Source organism: Haemaphysalis longicornis, unplaced genomic scaffold (assembly GCF_048455015.1).
Source record: "Haemaphysalis longicornis isolate Haplotype H1 unplaced genomic scaffold, Haemaphysalis longicornis Haplotype H1 scaffold_4, whole genome shotgun sequence".
Taxonomy (NCBI): domain Eukaryota; kingdom Metazoa; phylum Arthropoda; class Arachnida; order Ixodida; family Ixodidae; genus Haemaphysalis; species Haemaphysalis longicornis.
Window position 1 is genome coordinate 20,573,145 of NW_027526361.1, and position 20,664 is coordinate 20,593,808.

Consider the following 20,664-nt stretch of genomic DNA (forward strand, 5'->3'; position numbering starts at 1 on the left):
GGGCCCCAGCACCGGTCTCTTCTTGAATTTTTGCGCGTTACAGGTGCAAAGTTGTTCATGACAATATTTTCTTATGCCATAGGACAATCTTTCGCAAAAAAAGTGTTGCAAAGGGACAAGCCCGTCTTTTTATTATTATTCACATTTGGTTAGGCTAGCATTATAAAAGTGTGTTCAGTATTCCATCAAAGGGCAGGTTTATAGGTAAGGACAAATCCGATTTTTAAGGCTTCGATTTAGGTCGCTTGGCACCGTCAAACGGAACACTAGCGTCTCGGTAAGTGCGTTGGCGAGGCCGGTACTTCACGACCGGAATCTCACGACGGCACCGGTGTTTTCCGGGGGGCGTCGACGGGGCCCCGTACTGTTGCGTCGGAAAAGGGCTGCAGTAGTCCCGGCAACGGCGTTATTGGCGCAGCCTCCAAAGTGGAGCGTCTATTGATTGCTCTTCGACGTGGGCTGCAGCCCCGTGGTGGCTTACTTATAGGGCTGGCGGCTAATGACTGCTGCCGATGCTGGCGGCTGACATCGGTTTTCGATTAGCCGATCCACTCGAGCGGGCGCCGCACACACAGCGCCGACGCTGGACGTCTGGCGCCCGGCGTTGGGCCTCGCGCAAAGCGCCGCTCCGACGGGACGCTTCGGCAGCCTATTCGCGATTAGCAGAATCACAAAGGCGGAGGCAGGAAGCGGCCCAATGTGGCGACTCTCATATGGGCGCTCGTGAGACTCGCCTTCTGGCAGAGGCGCATGTTTTCTCCGCACGGACAGACGGATTCGGTGCTTCCATTTGCTATCTCAGATTCGCGTGGGATATTGCTGGAACAGCTTTCTTGGATTATTTCGCTACAGTTTGGTGGGTTATTGTTGACAAGGGGCTGACGGAAAACGGCCCACGGGCAACGCATCCTTTCGACAACAATGTGACATTTTGAGACAGTTGTCAGTTAGTGGTTCTTTCGACGCATATTTTTTAAAATGGGGCGTTTTCAACCACTACTGAATTGTTCGGTTGGACAGTCGGTTACAGGCACGAGGATTGGGTGCGTTAGCCTGCTGCCCTATATTATACGGCTGGAGAAATGCTAACGAACAGAAATGGCATGGCATGCAATTTATCAGTTGTGTCTGTAAACGCGCAGTATTGCGTACACCTACAAGCACTTCCAGCCAGCAAAGCTGTTGTGCCGATTCAAGCACAGGAACTGCGCTAATTTTCTGTCGAGCGGAAATTCGCCCGCACGGGATGCACTGTCGGACCTCCTACCAGCTTCAGCTACGCTACCAATGGTCCTTCAGTGTGCCTTCAGCCCTTGGGAGCACTGAATAACCTTTGGGCCCGACGTGCAGTCAGGAGATAAGCCTAGTCACCGACAACAATACCTACCAAGGAAACACCACTAAATGCGCGTGCGTTTTAACTCCCCTTCACACGCTGAAACCATTCTTTCACAGCACGACGCACGACACACTGTTGAAGTGTCACTATTAGTGACAGCTAGGCGAATTGGACCGGAGTTTAACTGAATCGTATGTGTCGTTACCCAGTATTCGTTAGTAAATCGAACGCGTTGCCAGGCTTATTTCGGTGATTACGGCGCGCGCGACAGCCATTCTAGTCGCCAGCCATGCCCACGAGTCATACCCAGAACTGACGTAATCACATCAGTCACCCACCCCCCTCCCACTCTCTAAAAAAAAAAATGGCGCAGCTCGCGCTAGTGATGCAAGGCTGGGGAAGCAGGAGAGCTGGCGGCTCCTAGCCCTTCGTCAAATACCCGGACGTTGCATCATTATCATAAGCAGCAGCCCACTAGATCCACTCCAGGAAGAAGACCTCTCCCATCGACCTCCAACCGCTCCTGTCCCGCGCCGCTCGGGTCCATTCTTTGCATCCGAATTTCCTTATTTCGTCTCTCCATCGAGTAAATGGTCTTCCTCTTCTTCTAGACCTGTCTCTCGGTGTTCCCTCTGCCCCCTGATAGACCACCGATTGTCATTTCGCCTAATTACGTGGCCAGCCCAAGTTTATTTATTTTTATTTATTTGAAATATGGCACCTTGTACTCTGGTTTGCTCTGATCCAGCAAGCTCGTTTCCTGTCTCTAAGTGCTACTCCTATCATTATTCGTTCCATGGCCCGTTGAGTCGACCTAAGTTTGCTTTCAAGTTGTTTAGAAAGGCGTCAAGTTTCTGCTCCATATCTCATCACCTAAGTTTATTTCCGAACTTGCGGCTGAAAGTTCTCCATGACTGGCAGGCTTGGATCATTTCGTCTGCAGCCTTTCACATCTCTCCCAAAGTGAACCACGTTAGCATCGTTAGAACCCGTGGCCAAGTCCAAAGCCAACGCCCGCACTACGATGATGTGCGCTCCGAATGCAATGCTCGGAAGCGAACTCAAACCACTGGTGTATTCCGACAACTACAAACAAACCCTTACCTTCGCGGTCGATTCACTAGATGGCGCAAGCTGGCCTTAGGCGCATTGTATTATAGGAGTGGTGCCATTGTGGGCGCGATTGAGTCTTCATCGCCCGAAGTTCAATTCCTTGCAGGCTTTTGTACTCTCATGTTACAAGAATATGTTTGGGATCTTCTACAACTCTTTCCGAGCAGTTAAATGTTCACAAAAATTATTGAACTACTCCCATACAGGTATTTGAGAGTTATAAAATTGACTAAACAGGATTACAATGTTCCAGCAAGTGCAGCTGCAAAAGATATTGTATCAAAAATTGCTACGGTAAAATAACACCAACCAATAGCGTTGAGATCGCTCTGACGCAGCCTGCACCATTTTTCGGTGCAGGTACGCCGCGTAAGGAGGCAGGCGAGGAAAAGGATGCGAAGTGGGGGAATGAATACCTTGAGCAGAGCCTTGTAATCGTGCGCTCTGCATGTCATGGCGGCCACTGACTAGTCTTCTCGCCAACCGACTGCTGGGCGCATGGGGACGACTTCTTGGGAAGACACCTGCGACAGAGACAGCGTAGGTGAATGCCAGGTCTCTCGTTTTATAGGAAGAAAAAGGATAGAGAGAAGGGCATTTTGCCATAATGAAAATAGGCTGAGCTGGTCCATTAGTAGCACATGCCTTCTCGCTACGGTATCGTCGTCGACGCCATCTAAGAATAGTTTAAATACACTTTCGAGTACGCGTGCTTTCATTGGTGCTTCGGCAGCAAAATTACGCCCTCGCAGAGAGATCATCGTGCCTGTAAAAGCGGGCAATAAGATCGCTGCTCATTAGCCAATATATCCGGCTTTATTCCGCAGCCATTGTCTTTCAACGACGATCCACACCGGCGACGCGGGCACATCGTCGACGGATATTATGCACAACTACTAGGAGATTACACAAAGCATAACCTTCAACGGTTCGCGCATTAACCGTAAGTTAGGAAAATAGTTAATTTCATGTACGCGAATTAGTGGCACCGCCATTTTTATAACGCTGCATCAGGTGCCAATCTATAGCAAATAACGCACTTGCCACCCTTACTTGCCCGTTTTGCTTACTCTGAATTATGCACTGCGAAATGACACGGACGAACACGGACGAGCACACAGCCTCCGATGCATGCTGCACCATCTGGCTGCAAAGTCAGTAAACTTCGCGCATGCGCACTTTTTCGAGAGCGTTTGAGAGTGTGGCCTACGTTTATGGGAAATGCTTGATCAAGAAGCGACGCCCGTCATTTATTTTGAGGCGCCTTTTCACGCTGCGCCGCCACTGAGCAGGATGATCGTTTGAAGGGCATCGCATAGAGAAATTTCTCTATGGGCATCGTGCTAGCTGCAATCAGCCTGCAGCACGCTTGCCTCCCGAATGTAGTAGATAACAGGATGCTCAGTGGCGACAGAGCATAAAAAGACGCGTCAAAATAAATGACCGGCGTCGCTTGTTATCAAGTATTTCCTCTTACAGTAGACCATACTCTCAAACGCTCTGAAGGAACTACGCATGCGCGCAGTTTACTGACAGTGCAGCCGGACGGTGCATGCGCCGGAGCATATATGGGCTCCGTTGTTCCCTCCCCCCCCCCCCTTCCCCGTACATTGCCTGCGGTTAGGGTCATGTACACCACTGCCGATTTACGTGTACAGTCATGGTCAAATGAAAAGCTAACACAGAAATACGAGCCAGAACACACAAAATCGAAGAATTCGGTTCGTGGAGATCACATAATGACGCGGTTGTGGTATGTTTCGAAAGTCACACTCCTAAACTCGGTTGCTGCTATGAAGCGATGCGACAATTTGACTGCACAGAAATAACTTGCTCTATTTGTGCGTTCCGGTTCATACTTCCGCGTTCGCATTTCCTTTGTCCGTGACTGTACATATGAACAGCACGCGCGAGCGAAACACTCCTTCATTTCGCGTGAATGATGAATAATACACCATCATCATTCTTTTGCCGAGTAAAAAAACCTTATGAGACATGACATCCGGGATTTTAAATTCAGATTCCAGTCTTACGCGCCGGAGAAACCGTTCGCAAATACGCATTCAGGACGACGTTGCCGAAAGACCTGGTTAGCCTGAATAATGCATTTCACAAGGCGAAGAGGAAAACGATTTTTCTCTTCTGGGTTTTACATGTCGGCCGGTTCTTTCACTTCAGATGTGCTTTTTGCCACGACGCAATCGATAAAATTCCATATAAGCTACCACGATTGAGAAATAGTATTGACGCTGCTGTATGCGGATCTCTCTTTCGATCGATCGTATGCTGTCGTGTGTGTGTGTGTGTGTGTGTGTGTGTGTGTGTGTGTGTGTGTGTGTGTGTGTGCGCGTGCGCATGCGCGCGTGTGTGTGTGTGTGTGTGTGTGCGTGTGTGCGTGCGCGTGCGCGTGCGCGTGCGTGCGTGTGCGTGTGCGTGTGCGTGTGTGTGTGTGTGTGTGTGTGTGTGTGTGTGTGTGTGTGTGTGTGTGTGTGTGTGTGTGTGTGTGTGTGTGTGTGGCTTGTCCGTTCAGATGTACGTACGCAGTTCTACCCGATCATCTAGCACCAACGTTTTTTAACACAAAGTGTTTTATTCCTGGATACACGAAGATTTCACCGACGCCATATGCATCACGGAAATGACGTCAGTACAACGGGGCAAGCGCCCTGTAAAGGGTGCACCCCTGCACAGAGGGTCTTCTTGCGGGGAAGCAACCTTTAGTACTAAAGAGTACGTTATACTTAAGGTTTTTCGTTTTCGCGTTTTATATTTTAACACGAAAGTGTTTTGTGCCGGTATACACTGAGATTTCGCTGACGTCATATCCGCCATGGAAATGACGCCAGTACACCTTTGCCGAAGCGACCCGCCAGCAGGACGTCGCTCACCAAGCACACCCACAAGACAGCCGCCGACCCGCAAATCATGCTCAGCTTCAGATTTCGCTGCACATTTCACTTCCGCGTTTTACCGATTCCTATGACAAAGGAATCAACCAAAGTTTCTTTTTTTTTTCATTTCCAGCTGATGCTATCCTCCTTCAAGGAAGGCGAGAAACACTCGTTTCTAGACTACAGGCTTTCTTTATATATGCTATACAGGCAACACGCGTGTGGGACAGCACCCTACACAAGGCTGTCTATAGGTCAAGTCTCCTTCTTTTAGGTAACCCTCCGTGGCGCTCTAAAGAACATATTTCTGTTGTAGGCGCCGAAGCAACACCTTAGCTGCGAGTCGCGCCTATAGCGGAACACTACAGAGTAGTTTAGATTACTTAACGTTCATAACACGCGCTAAAACCTTGTATGCCCGGGTGTTTCTGTTTCAAAGGCAGGGCTGTTTAGGTCGAGCTTTGTCCGTCCGTCGCACCAAAAAAACTCGAAGCTTCAAGGCAAAATGTGGTTAGGGAGGTCCCTTGAAACCGGGTCCTTTGCCCCGCGAGACCAGCAACCTAACCACTGGGCCACCCCGAAGGCCAGAGGGATACGGGGTAAGCAGAGGTGGGGAACAATAACATGCAGTCAATTAGAAAGAAAAAAAAAAACGCTTCCCGTGGTCGGAATCGAACCGGGACGCCTCGCGTTATGAAAACGGCGTCTATCCGAATGAGCTATCACCGCAACACGTGCGCACAGTATTTCCTTTGGGTGCGTAGCGCGGGCGTTGGCTGTGGACTTGGCCGCGGGTTCTAGCGCGTGCTAACGCGGTCCACTTTGGGAGAGCCTGCGGACGAAACGATCCGGGCCTCATGGAGAACGTTCAGCGGCAACTTCGGAAAAAAATGTGCGGCGCAACAGCCGGGTGGTCTCCGACGAAAAGAGAGGGGCCGGCAACTCGGCTGTTTCTCCAGCCTTGCACCACTAGTGCGAGCTGCGTCATTTTATTACACTTCACAGAGACAGCCGCGACGAGCATGAAACGGACTTTTATGTTCGCGCTCAGTACCAAAACGCCTCTTACAGCTCCAAAGCACCCAATTCCAGCTCCGTGAAAGCTGTGGAGGGTTTTACCAAAATTTACCGCGTTCCGGAAAGGCTTATACTACGTCATCTCTGCAGGCTCCCAAACGTATTCAAAGTTGAATGACTGATTGATTGATTGACTGATTGCAGGGTTTAACGCACCGAAGCAACCTGGGCGATGACGCATGCACGCCATAGTGGAAGGCTCCAGATTAATTTTGACCACCTGGGGATCTTTAACGTGTGCCGAAATCTCGTACACACGGGCGATTTTAAAAGCCTTTCGCCTCCATCAGAAAAGCGGCCGCCGCGGTCGGGACACATTAAAAGTTTCACAAAGCGAAACATTGTAGTATAACGTCTTTGCCTGATTACAAGTTCTACTATCTGATAAACGTTCAAAGGACAACGCTGTACATTAAAGGGGGCAAATTGCGAAAGCTGGTGTTTTATATCACTGCAAAAAAAAAGGTATGCGCCACAAAAAAAAATGCATCACACAGAAACAAACTGAACATACTGTCACTTGGCTTTCATCTCCAGGGCCTACTTGCGAGCAAAGAAATTGCGAGCAAAGAAAGAGGCTGAGAACATTACAGTTGCTGCGTGCGTGCGGGAGATTTGTTTGCGACCAGGTCACGCAGCGCATGCGAAGACCAGTGCATCCAAAAATCGATGTCGCGCTCGTAGATTTGTTTCGTGGCATGCCCCCTTCTGGAGAAAACTAGAAAAAAACTGTTCTTGCGCCACTCAGTGCCTCGTGCAGCATGAGTATCATTCCATTTTGGATAATGAACCTGCCAACTTTCATCGATACGGTTTTCACGTACGTTCGTTGGCTAACAAAGCTGCATCAGAAAAAAAATCCCGGGCCATCTACACTAACGTGAAACCTGGGGAGGGACGAAGCATGCAGTGTATAAATGCATTCTTGGCGCCTTGGCGTTTTTGCAAACGGAGATAAAAACGTTGGACGGTAGAGGTATGCAGCTTTGCTGTAAAAGTCTGTTGTCTTTGAAGCCCAAAGTTCTGTAGCGCGAGGCGTAAACAAGTGTCCCAGTTTTTTTTTTTTTTTTTTTCAGTACGTGTTACGAAGCGCTCCAGCGCGAGGCGTAAACGAGTGTCCCGATGTTTTCTTTTTGTTTTTTTTTCTAGTACGCGTTACGTTCTAGCGCGAGGCGTAAACGAGTTTCCCGGTGTTTTAGCACAGTGACTACATGAGACAACGATTACGACGACGACGACCACGGCAGGAGATGCCAAAAGCCTGATCCCCTAAGGGCCTTCACCGACAAGAAATCATGAGCCATTTCACTTTGTGAAGGTGTATGACCAGCGAAGCTGCAGGAGTCCGGAATATAAGTGGCCTCCCCATAAGAACAATAGAAGAGAAACGAAATTGCTTTGCGTCGTTATCGATCATTGTTAGGCGATATTCAAATCCCCTTGGGGAAAGCTAAGCGTTAACTGTAAAAATCATGTTTACCAATTCCACCCTGCAGTCTACTTGTCACATTCGCAGCTTTGACCTCATTTGAGCCAGCATCCGTATCTCGTGTCTTCTAGAGTCTTTGAACCAGTGTTTTCATATTTTTCAAGGTTAATGACACATCTTGAGCAAGCGTACTTGTTCACTCATCCGCACACGTTGCATGCATGAACCTGCAAATATCCCATACAAAATTCCACATCTTTTACGAATGCGTGGTATGTAAGTATACGCGTACGCTCAGCTGCAGATGTGCGCTCACCCCCAGCCCCCTTCACCCCCCACGCCCTGTCCTCCCAATCTAAAAAAACAAAAGGGTGTACTGAAGGGCTTGCTGGTAAAGGCGCTGCGTCGTCTGTGTCGTCTGTTTGTTCCTCAGTCCTGCCTTCCGCCCTGTTTTTAAACGCAAAAAAAAAAAGACTTTTTCGAAAGACCGTGGATGCTGTCACGACATATGAAAATGTATAGTCTATAGTGTTGCACTCCGGGAATGCAAACTCCGCGTCCGCCACATGCGTATACAGCGAGTATCCTGTGCTCGTTCTTTGTACGATGTATTTTAATGCTCTTTGGTCTCTGGGTAAAAAAACAAAAAAACCCACAGAAGCACGGGAGTTTTATACAGCGGGTTGTGCGCACTACCAATATATACATATACATGGGGCATAAACCAGTAGACAGCCTACAACCACCTCGGATTAGGAGTTGCACGCTAAAGCACCTCGGATGAAAGCGCAAAGGCCTAGGAAGTCTTTGAAGATGTGCGCTCCTTACGGCGAAGGCGGAGAAGCGGATCTGACAGCCGGGGCAAACACAAGAACGCGCGCCAAACAGAAAACAGCCACCAAGACAACGGTCGCGCAAGCCTCGGTGAACTTCCCTGATGCCTTCACCAAAAAAAATCGCGTCAATGTTTCTAAGCATCAGGCGAAATACGCGCACTTTATACCGGCAGACAACACAGAACACTGAAATCTTAGGGTTGAAAAATGACGAAAAAGTAACAGTGCAGATGTCGGGAAAAGTTTACGCAGTGCGCGCCTTTTCGTGCGAACCTAAGGCTTCCTTGCAAAGCCAACCTCTTTTTCTTTTTCTGCGATACCGGTGGTGTTGAGGATTTGCTGCGGTGTTCGCTGCCGGCTTTTCTATTCCAAGTACGTTACATTTTCGGAAGAAAACAACAAAGCGAGCGTACCTTTGGCCAAAACCCATGCCCCAGAGGCCTAGGGCATAGGCTAAGGCAATCCTCGGTATAATGAGTGCGGTAGGGGGCTAGATTTGGATTAAAGACGAGAAATACAAAAACGACCATGCGGGCAAATTTTCGGCGAACATTAAACATCTCCCAGCGGCCTAGATTAATATGTAGTCCCGAACCACTTCGACGCACCCAACCGTAATACTCGAAAATACAAGGTTCCCAAAAATTTCATGCGTTCGGAAGCACCTTGGGGCCCATGTACAAAAAGACGATGGCGCAAGGATTTCGCGCACGCCAAGTGCTTGGGTGACATATTCTAATACTCCCTAATTATACAAACGTTTAAGTTACGTTTGCCGACGATTGCTAACCAAAAGTACGTGCGCGTGAGAACCGACGGAATAATGAACATGACAAGATGTGCGAAAATTGTAAAGACGAAGAAGAACGCGGGGCTATACGCTAACTTTTCTAGAACACTCTCTTTCTCCCAGTTCTGTCATCTACCACCTCGCCTCTTAATTGGTGTTGCCCCGGCCAGGTAGGGCTAAGATTGCGTCATTACGTGGGCACTCATTATTCTTCTGTTGTGCCTTTAATCATCCCAAATGATGGACGACCGGGCTAAAATCAGTAGACGGGACAACACGAACTTTTTGGACTGGCTGCTTTGAACGAGGGAGAAAACGGCCAAGGCAAATCTGCGTACAAAAAAAAAAACGCTGTCTCCTTTGATTGCCTGAGGTGTATTTATACGGAATAAACATAATTTAATCAACAATAAATTTAAGGTTCGTTCCAAGACGCTTACCCGCACGATTATCGACGTCACGCAAAAGGCTGGTGGTAAAAAAATATTAAACTCTTCATCTACAACGGAAACTTCCATCTTGTTCGCTCGTTAAGTTTGCATTTTTGATGGTAGCCTACACGACGGGTAATATACCGTTCAGAAACCAGACCTCGTTAACAAGTTTCGTAGATATTGCGCGTTCGTGCGCTATACAAAGCAGAATACAACGCAGCAAAAGTGCACGCGAGCTTCAAAATCACACGCCAGGCGACGCAGGTCTGACGCTTGATTAATGGCGCCTAGGTGCGCGGTCCGTATCAAAACCCTGCACATTTTGCAGGATGGCGAGGTGAACAAATATGACAGCAACCCTGCACTTGAAAGAAAGAAAGAAAGAAAGAAAGAAAGAAAGAAAGAAAGAAAGAAAGAGTGGTCCGTATCAAAAACCTTGCACATTTTGCAGGATGCCGAGGTGAACAAACACCACAGCAACCCTGCAGTTGAAAGAAAGAAAGACCCGCCGCGGTGGCTCAGTGGCTAAGGCGTTGCGCTGCTGAGCACGAGGTCGCGGGTTCGATTCCCGGCCGCGGCGGCCGCTTTTCTGATGGAGGCGAAAAGCAAAAACGCCCGTGTGTACGAGATTTCGGCGCACGATAAAGATCCCCAGGTGGTCAAAATTAATCCGGAGCCCTCCACTACGGCGCGCCTCATCGCCTGCGTTGCGTCGGCGCGTTAAACCCTACAATCAATCAATCAATCAAAGAAAGAAAGAAAGAAAGAAAGAAAGCGTGGTCCGTATCAAAAACCTTGCACATTTTGCAGGATGCCGAAGTGAACAAATATCACAGCAACCCTGCAGTTGAAAGAAAGAAAGAAAGAAAAAGAAAGCGTGGTTCGTAACAAAACCCTGCACATTTTGCAGTATGCCGAGGCGAACAAACACCACAGCAACCATGCAGTTGAAAGAAAGAAAGAAAGAAAGAGAGAGAGAGAGAAAGATTATTATAATCCTGAATATGACAAATCAACGTTCACCACTCCGCTGCCGTCCACACTTTCACGCCCCTTCTAACCTCGGGCACAAGTCTTCTACGTGGAATAAATGGAAGGTAAACACAATCAGACGTTATATAATATAAGGACATCGAAGCACCTTTGTCGGACGCCTTTGTGCATGCTGCATACCGAACAACAATTAGCCGCGTTACGTTCCCCACAGAGCTACGTGCACGCCACCTCTTAATGTGTACGTCCACTTTTATGCGCACGGGCTTTTAGCGCGGGAGAGTGACGGCCAAAATCACGGGGCGTTAGCGGCGACAGGGCGCCGGCGCAAACCGCTCGCCGCGCCGTTAATCTCGTTAAAGACTTCACCGACGCCAATTAAACTCCCCGGCTCGGCCGCCTGCATTCAAGGCCTGCAAAGGCAGACCTTTCATAAACCAGCTTCCGCTAAAAGGTTCTACTTTTTTGCTCCTTTCCGGCCACGAACTCTTTTTCTTTTCTACGTACGACCTGACGCTTGAACATATTATTTTTGCCATGTGGACTTCCAGCTCTAGAGTGGAGTTGATTACGACACATCGTTTTCAGTTAAGGAGACAACGAGCCGAAGTCGCACTGACGGGGAACAAAGTGGGAAATAGAATAGGCTTAATTGTCGGCTCCGAACATCCACCTTAGTGGTGTGTGAAACACGAAAGCCCATTCTTACGAACGCACAAAGACCCAAGCACTTTCACCAATTAAATGGACAAGGCTAAGGAGGGACCAGCAAAGTAGACGTCGCTTAGTGTCAAGGTCAAATGGAACACCATGTACTCCAGCATGTGTGAGCACATTCGTAGACGAGACACTACTTGTCACATCTACATCGCTTTCAACAATGGCGGCGTCGCTTCACGACCTGCTTCAAATGAGGGCGTGTCATTCTAGCATTTCCACTCTAGTTCCTTTAAATACGTGAGACCTGCCGGGGTACACAAAAACACACAAAAATGACATGCCTGCACTTCTCTACTGATATGCAGACAATATTTTTAATGAGCGTCTAGAACAAAACAGCTCGAAACACGAGATGCAAGCAAGGAATGAAGCGAGCGCGTTTGTCTCAATTATTTTCGCTGTCCCACTTTGCTTGCTTGCATGTGTTGGCGTGTTCTTTTAAAGGGGCCCTGAAAGGCGTTTTGAGCACACTAAATGAACTAGCGCAATCGTTAGATTGGGTCATCAACGTCATCTTTGCCAATTACTCTTTTACGCGCAGCGGAAAGCTCACACTTTTGTTGCAAAGTTTGTCGCTTTTTTCTCACCCTTCCCTTCGTGTTTTTGGACGCCGCCATCTTCACGTGTCTACGTCATCGATTCCCAGATGTTCGTCATGAGCTAAACATCCTGCTATTGGGCGGCTTTTTCACGCACTTCCGCAAAGATATGAGTCGTCTGCTCAGCTTCGGCTCGCCGGCTGACCTGCCAGCGGAGTGCCGAAGTGCTTGGACATTTTACGACAAACGAAATGAGTGTAAACTGGTGTAAACAAACGCTTAACCGTTTGTATTGAATGCAACACGGCCATAACACGACATGGATATTCTCTTAGCTGAGTAGGTTCCATAAAGAAAGCGCTGAAGCCCCGTGGCACTTATTTCGTGCAATTGCAGAGAACGCCCTGAGCTGAATGCCCGGGTTTGACGCATACATTTGATTCAACTTCAAAACAATCCAGAGATGCGTTTCGAACGAACACAACGTCACAACATGCGTTGCAAGTCTGAACCGCGATTGACAGACGATGGGTTGCCTCATCCTGCCCGTCGTAAATTCGGCACTCACCTCGCGCGCGGTTTGCGGGGACGAACAGCAAGTCACTTAAAGGGACACTGAAGTGAATTTGTCAAGCTCCCGTTTTTGCTTGCACTGCGTAGACTGGCTCAAATTAGCACACTTTTCATCGTTTATCCGGTTGACAAATCGGTAATTATTTTACAAAGCGCGAAAGAAGAAAAACTACCATGCGCGGTTTGCGGCGGCCGCACCAACTAAGGCTGTGACGTTGAGAGGAGGGGCGCCGTGATTGGACGATGCCCAAGGTTAGCAATCACACAAGTTTCGGTTTCGGTTTCGGTTCTGTAAAACATAACCAATGGCTTTGTTGGATGGGCATTCTCAATATCTCAGTAATCATCGTACCGCGCTTCTGCCATGTTGTCGGCTGTAAAATGCACAAGATAAGCCTCCCAGGACGGCTTGTAGTCGTAGCATTCACTAGCCGAGACCTACGCAGTGCATGAACGCCCTCCGCGTACCCGCAGACGCCCAAATGTCATGCGCTTTTCCCCCATATTTGGAGCTTGCCTCCCTCATGCCTGTATCGCAAAAAGCGTGTTCGCACCAGGCCAAGGGTCTGTTCATTCTGACCTGTGCCCACTGCCTGCAAGCAGTCGGTGCTTATGGCAACAGCACGCCAACGAGAACTCGCTAGCGCGCTAGTGCCAGCCTGCGCGCGTTTTGTGAACTAGTTCGTGTAGCCATGAACGTTGCGGCCCAAAAAAAGGTGAACTCAATATAGAAAACATCGGCGGAAAACAAAAAAGTTAACTTACAAAAAAAAAGCACGTACCTGCGGGGATTCGAACCCGTGACTCGCAAAACATTTGCAGTGAAATCCCAGCGCCTCAGACCGCTAGGCCACGGAGCGGGACGCGGATTTCGTGGCTAATATAGGGTATATATTGTACAACCGGTTTACACTTTTATTTAATTTTGGCATTTCAAGCGGATTAGGTGACTATTTGTTGTACTGCGATCGTGCAGTAAGCGTCGCCCGAGTTTCCACAGTAGCTCACGTCTAGCAATTGCATTTCGTAGACGGAAAAGCGTTCGCAGATGCGTAGTCGTGCTGCTGACCGCTGTGCTTGTTCGCCCAGCGCAAAAAAGTGCTTCCCGCGCCCTAGTTTTACGCTGTACGGTAAAAATATCAGTTGATTTTATTTGCTTAGTACCTATATTGACTTCGCTGACTCTTCTCCCGCCTTCAAGAGGCCTTATATTTTCCTACTGGCGTACCAGTCAGCGAAGCGTCGCATGTGCAGCGCTTGTGTGAAGCGACCTTGACTTGGAGCTAGATACAGTGTACAAACAAACCAAGTAAAGAAAGGCACATTCTTCCATTCACAAACGTGTCCTGGCTTCGTTTCAACTAAGCGAACGAATTGCGACCAAGCAATTTTTTTTAACCTCCTTGATTGCGACGACCCGCCGGCGGCCGGCGGACGAAACGCTGGGCCGACTGACTCTGTCGGCCGGGGAGCCGTGCAGTAGCGCAGCCGTGGCGCAGCCAATTGCCAGCTCATCCCCTCCTGACGTCACACGAAAACGCCACAGAAAATGGGCGAGCGTAAAGAGAGGAGGACAGCGTTTTCGAATTATATTTTCTACTAAATAAAATCGCGTAAACGCGCCTAGAGTGGTCGAAACATGGCCTGGGGGCTCCGGACTACAATTTGCGCTAGTAATCCCGCAATGTTTACATATCACTTCAGTGTCCCTTTAACTCTGGCGCACAAGCCAAGATGGCTTATAGCCACGCACACTGCACATACCCTATGCGAGGTTGAGTCGTACGTCGCTCGAGAAAGATAATCCAGACCATGAGAAGCACTATCCACCCGCAGAAGCACAACGTCGCATTTCATCGCGAAACAAAGGCGTCCACAACACACACCATCGCCTCCTGTAATGCCAAACGCATCTCGCACTTCCCAATGGGAGTGAGTGTTACGCCTGCAGTGCCCACATGTCGCGAGGTAGGGCCCCGAGCTGAACCGGGATCACGCAACCGTAACTGTCTTCTAGAGCAGTTTGTGCCTTGTTGCCAAGGCAACCGATGCTTGAGATGGTCAAAGAAATGGCGCTCGCTCCAGCGCTAGAAAGCTCAGAGCCGCGCCGGAGCATGTTTTGCCAACGTTGCCGCTCTCCACCACGCGTCGCCCTAAGCTGAACTGGTCACATGATTGAAGCGTTTTGTGCAGGGGTTCTGTATCGGTTTAAAATGACTTTTTCACATGCCGCCGGCAGAAATTACCACCGCCGCAAAATAAGACCCGGCACCAGCGGGGCCACATCTAATACGGCGCTTTTTGGATAAACAGTGCGCGGTGCATCTCAAAGGGAACGAGCGCACGATCCTCTCCGTGCGGCTGCGACTTCGCCGCCGATAAAAAGTCGCGTACCGCCGATAGCAACTGCACCAACGTACACTGCGAAAGGGCAAGGCCAGGCCGCCGCACACATGCGGCCAGATTTTTCGTTCGCTTTACCAGCCTTGAGCGCAGTGCGGGATTCATGGTGTCAACAAAGCTTGCCCGTAGCAGACGGCTGTCTGATCAGCGCAATAGCGGAAGTACGTCACCGCTGAGGAGCGCAGCATCATGGAGGGAAGGCTCGCGCGCCGTCGACAGCGAAGAATTTGAAAGGAGGAGGAAACGCGGCGCGACGATAATGCGCGATTTTTGATTTACGATGTCTCAGCTAATACTCATCGCTTTAACAAAATTATTGCGGGAGGAGATTGCAAATACATTGCTTTATTTGGTTACATGCACATCCATGCATATTTCAGGACCCCTTTAACGCATTTCATTAATAGTAGACTAGAACATCCTGGTTCTGCTCTAGAAATTTGTAGGATTATGCAGGTTTTTAGAAGTACTGCAATAAAAGTCTACAGACAGATCCTGCGCAAAGCTTCTCGGGAAAAATATAACGCACTGCCTATTCAGCGCTGAAACGCCACTTCCAGGAAATAGCTAGGGCGTAGCTGCCTGATATGGATCAAAAAGTAATTAATGCCAGGAATATGCTGCAGCAGAATAGCGAGCTGGGCTGGTTGTTAAATTTGCATGTCGAAACCTTCAAAAAGCGCAACACTGAAAACATTAGACAAACAGAACGACGAGACGAGCGCTTACTCTCAACTGAAGTTTAATAGGGATACACAAAGAACGTATAACCTCGCAGGGCCGTAGCCAGAGGGGGGGTTTGGGGGTTTGAACCCCTCCCGAAATCTTTTTCAGGCAGCGCATAAGCAATACTTACTGTTGCTTTCGGCAAAAGTACACCCTTCCCAAAACCAATAACCCCCTCCGAAAAAAAATTCTGGCTACGGCCTTGCCTCCCAGTAACCGGACCACGCATGCGTCATAAAAACAAACGGGATCAACCCAAAATTAAAAAAAAAACTACTACAAAGCGTTCCTGACTAGCTGCCGGTATAGGCTATCTATTTCGCGTGTTTTAAAGAAACAGACGCCTGACTGACACAGTTCACCTCTCTGGCTTATCCGAAACGCTTGGGCTATCTCCATAGTCATTTGGTACGTGCTTAAACGTTTTTTTGTTTTTTTTTTTTGTCACTGAAAATCAGCCTGCAACCACCTCGGTACTGGCACGAACTGCAATGCGCTGCGAGATGAGATGATTTACCTCTTTTCAATGACAATTCATGCTATCTGAGGCGCACGTTGACGCACCTTTCGGTTTGTCCAACGTCCTCCTTACCGCATGCGTGGCCCGGTCACTGAAAGGTTCGTTTTTCCTGATTAAACCACTGCCGAGTAAGCGCTCGTCCTGTCGTTTTGTCTGTCTCGTGTTTTCAGTGTTGCGCTTTTTGAAGGTTTCGACGTGCCAGGAATAAACTTCCGCCTAGAGGTTGACGAGTAGGCATTCGTTTTTAAGAGAAAAAAAGCAGTTCGTACTCGGCGCCTCTTACAATGTTAAGTCGGATTTCATTGACGCAGCATCCAAATGTGGCTATGACGCGTCAAGATCAGCATGTAGCCGATAACACGCAAAAAAATAACCTAACTATAAAATTAAAAAAAAATTAACAAATCAAAGAAACCACACCTGGCGTATGAGGTACACCGCAATAGAGAGCTGCATATTAGTTTAAGCCACCCTGGGCTCTTAACCGCGCACTAAACGTAACGTGCGCCGTTCGTTTCTGTACCTCGTCAGCATAATGAACCCAGTCGCCGCAAGGAGGAATTGGCACTTCGACCTTCCGCGAAGGGAAACTCATGTTTTCTCATTCCCGACGCAATGTTCCCATAGGAAGCGAGGGAACACGGTGATATTTATGAGTTAAAAAAAAAAACTGCGCACTGTGGTTTGTATCGCTTTGATTTTGCAAACAATGACAAAAAAAATAAATTGTTCTACAAGTGGAAGTGCATTTTGTGTGTTTTCTCTCTCTCTTTTTCTTTCGGTTTTCAAATAAGAACCCTTTATTCAGCATACACGAGATGAACAAGTAGAAACCGCCATGCACACAGAAGTGGGCGTATCGCCAGGCTAGACCGTTGGATTAAAATGATCGGAATTGCAAATGTCGAAAGAGGATTTGGGTTGATCAGAAAGAAGAGGGTGCCTGCAATAACGCGAGGAATAAGGGAAGCCCCGCGTCGCGGTATGCGCGTTTGGTGTGCGCAGAGGTGCGGGGATTGTGGAAGTTATTCGGCAGGATTCGAGAACAAATGAGGCCGCCGTGCGATGACGAACCGAGGCACATTCACTTCGGGACCGACCGAATAATAGTATTTGCAATGAGAAATTCAGGTAGAACGCGACTGGCACGCGCGACTGAATTGTCGACATTAATGAATGCGTAGATTGGAATCTAGCTTTCGACATAAAAAAGGATGAGAAGAAACGGCGAGATATGTCTGGTACAAAAAGTCCTGGCTCGTTTTCGTGTGCCCTTAGCACTTAGCAAGGGTTACTGGCACAGTTGGTTGGACAAGATATGTTCACCAAAATTTTTAAAGCTTTTACTGTACAACAAGTTATTCTGCTCTGTTATGAACTACTGCCAGCTTGTATGGGACACGGCCACGTGCCCACCTCTTTCATCTATTGCAAAAAGAGGTTTCTTTGTATGTGAAGTACGTCTCCCGCTATTTCACGCTCAATAAAACTTTCCGCGGCCTGCGGTTTCAATTTCTCAAGGACAGAGTCATTTTCTGGACGACTTTCCACAGCCTCACAATCCGACAAAGAGATCAAAAGCTCGCATTTGCTCATTAGAAATAAAAAATGTACACAATAAAAACAAACAATGACCACCTTCATCGGGCGCAGCTGAGGCACGCTGCCGCGCCGTTTCCGCTTCTTTGCATTCAAAATCTCGGGTAATAACGACTTCTCTTCGTCTTACTGCGGTGCGTTCCGTCAGTTCTGTGCAATGCCGTTGGAGCGAAGACCTGTCGAACGTGATTCCAGCGATCTTCTCGTCCGACATGATACTTCATTCTCACATGATTCGTCGAAGGCTTCCTGGTTTTTGAGGAAGATGCGATAACCACGGTGCCAGTCCATGCGTACAGACTAGCTTCGAATAGCCTTAACAGGATGACTATACTTATTTCTCCTGTATACGAAGTCCCCCCCCCCCCCCCCTTTGTTTTTTTTCTCCGGCTTTTCGAGTTCGTGGGAATGCACAGAATAAGAACAGCGGAAATGTTGCGGACGCGAGTGTGCGCGCGAGGTTTAACTTACGGCCCATTTAGTCTTCAGCCGGGTGCGCGCGCTACCAACGGCACGGGAAAACCGCTCGGGCGTCATATCCCGGCCAACCTCTCCCCAGGCGCCAAATGCCTGCGCCCTTGTTGCCCCGAACGATTGGTGCGTTAAAATCGCAGCATTCTTCTTGCCCGTGTTTTTGCGGCAGATAAAAAGAAATCGAGTAGAACTGGAAAGAAATCGACCGGCTGTCTACCGGAAGCATCCGAACATACCAAGAAGGCAGCGCGGAGTGCACTTAAACATCTTAGCTTGCACATCACTTGAAGTACACTTGAACACTGCCGGTACTTTCATTAAGCACAGAAGTTGCAGACTGCTTTCTCTCACCTTGTTAACGTCCCTGTACATCTCACGCTTCACACGAAAATTTTCAGAACTATTATTATCCACAGCCGACGCTTTCTCCTACTCTTCTGTGGCGACTACACTAGAGAAAAAAAAGGCAAGATTGATTTATCGTTCGGAGTAACGGAAGGATCTTGACGTTTTCTTGGAAACAAAGGGAAGGAGGAGAGGGAAGGCACAGAAAAGCCAAAGGCGGGAAAAAAAAATCAGTGAGGCGAAGCGGACGAAACGCGAGGAGCCGGCGGAGAAGCCGAGGCAAGAAGCAGCCGAGCGCAAGTTCATTAGGGAGGGCCGAGCCACGCCCTTTTTATACGAGACTGCGAGCCGGAGCTCAAATTAAGTTTCGAGATTTACGAGTCGGGAGCTCGCAACGCGCCGCCACCTCGCGGCGGGCAAGCACGCGGATGAAGGGGACAAACGGCGAGCGCTACAAACGACGCCGCCGTTGCCAGCACTGATCGCAGCACTCGCGCGAGAAGACCCACAAACGCTGGCCCACTCGCTCGCAGGCAGATTTTCCGCGACGTTCGGCCACAAACGCACGCACACGGGAATTTCGGGTGTCGCGCGTGCGGATACGTGGACGAGGAGTGCCAGAGGAAGGAGAAGGGGCGCGCTAAAAGCCGTATACGCGTGGAGGACTCCCGGGCACTGTAAGCGCGCATGCCATGCAGTGCCGTCTCGTTTCCCCCAAATTGGCCGGCAGCGTGACGCAATCGTGAAGCGGGAATCACCCCACGTGCTTTGAATAATTGCTGGACGCCGCCGCGTCGCGTTCGCTAACTTAACTGCTGCGGTATGCGGGACCTCTCTTTCCGCAGACGCGTCCGGTTTTTCGTTCGCGCCAATGGCCCGCACATGTATATTGAATGTATGCGGCACGGAGTGCTGGATGAGAACCAAGACGTCTTTTCTTTTTATTTCCGGTTTACAACTCCAGTCGAAGACTCCGATTCACAAGTTTGCGCCCCCATTTAAACTAAGCCATACTCTCAAATAACACTGAGAGCAAGCTACGTGAGCGGCTGCTTGAATGCACAAGCGTAGATTTTCACATAACAGTCAATGTCCGTCGGGTGGGTTCGAGCGGTCACCATAGCTTGAAACTACCCTTATTTACGAAAGGTATGCGCGGAGCTTATCTAAGGGAGCATTCTTCCAATAGGGAAAATCCCGGAATTAAAATATAGGGCCGACTTGCTGGGACTTGAACCTAGCCCGTAAGTATTCAAAGCCGCGACTCTAACCGCTAGGCCGCAGAGGCCGAACAGGACGCTTCTTTTACCAGTTGATCAAGAAGGTTGCGGCAGTGTTAAAACTAACCACTAGACGGCACTAGGTGTAACAGAAAGTGCCCGGCGTCCAGTGACTTCGAAACGGAATGTCGCTTCACTACCGGCTTCGATGCCAGAGCACTCCCTTGTGTCTTCAACCGCACCTTCTGGAGAGATTGCTCATTGATCGAGAAGAACAATACATCCCGCTTCTGCGAGAAACATAAAGGGCGGGTGGGGGGAGTTGATGAACTTCATAACGTTGTGTCTTCATAAAGTCTTCATAACGTTCTATGCATCTTAAACATAAACACGCAAAAGTCGGTTGCTACACACACTTTGCACAAAATCGAAACAGTCGCGCCTAGTCGTAGCTTCGAAGCTTGAAGCTACGACTAGGCGCTCAGTTTAGCAGCACATTCCATTCCAAAGCGGCTTGCGTTAAGCTCGACCAACACTCGCCAACACACAACTAGAAAAAAACCAGAACTTCGAGGTGCGCAACCTTACAGGTCGATCCCTTCTGTATCCTGGCGCCAGCACACAATCGCTTGCCAACACACGA

General features: G+C 48.9%; 1 protein-coding gene across 5 annotated transcripts in view; it reads right to left on the minus strand.

The window, feature by feature from the left end:
• Positions 1–20,664, minus strand: part of LOC144178350 (galactosylceramide sulfotransferase-like) — a 181,903-nt gene that overhangs the window by 66,842 nt on the left and 94,397 nt on the right. For all 5 annotated transcript variants that reach the window (XM_077706129.1, XM_077706130.1, XM_077706126.1 and 2 more), the window contains exon 2: positions 2,869–2,976. Coding sequence is in view for 3 of the 5 variants with exons in the window: in XM_077706130.1 (XP_077562256.1) it covers positions 2,869–2,907 (39 nt within the window). In the remaining 2 variants the exon portion in view is untranslated. The remainder of the gene's footprint in view (positions 1–2,868; positions 2,977–20,664) is intronic.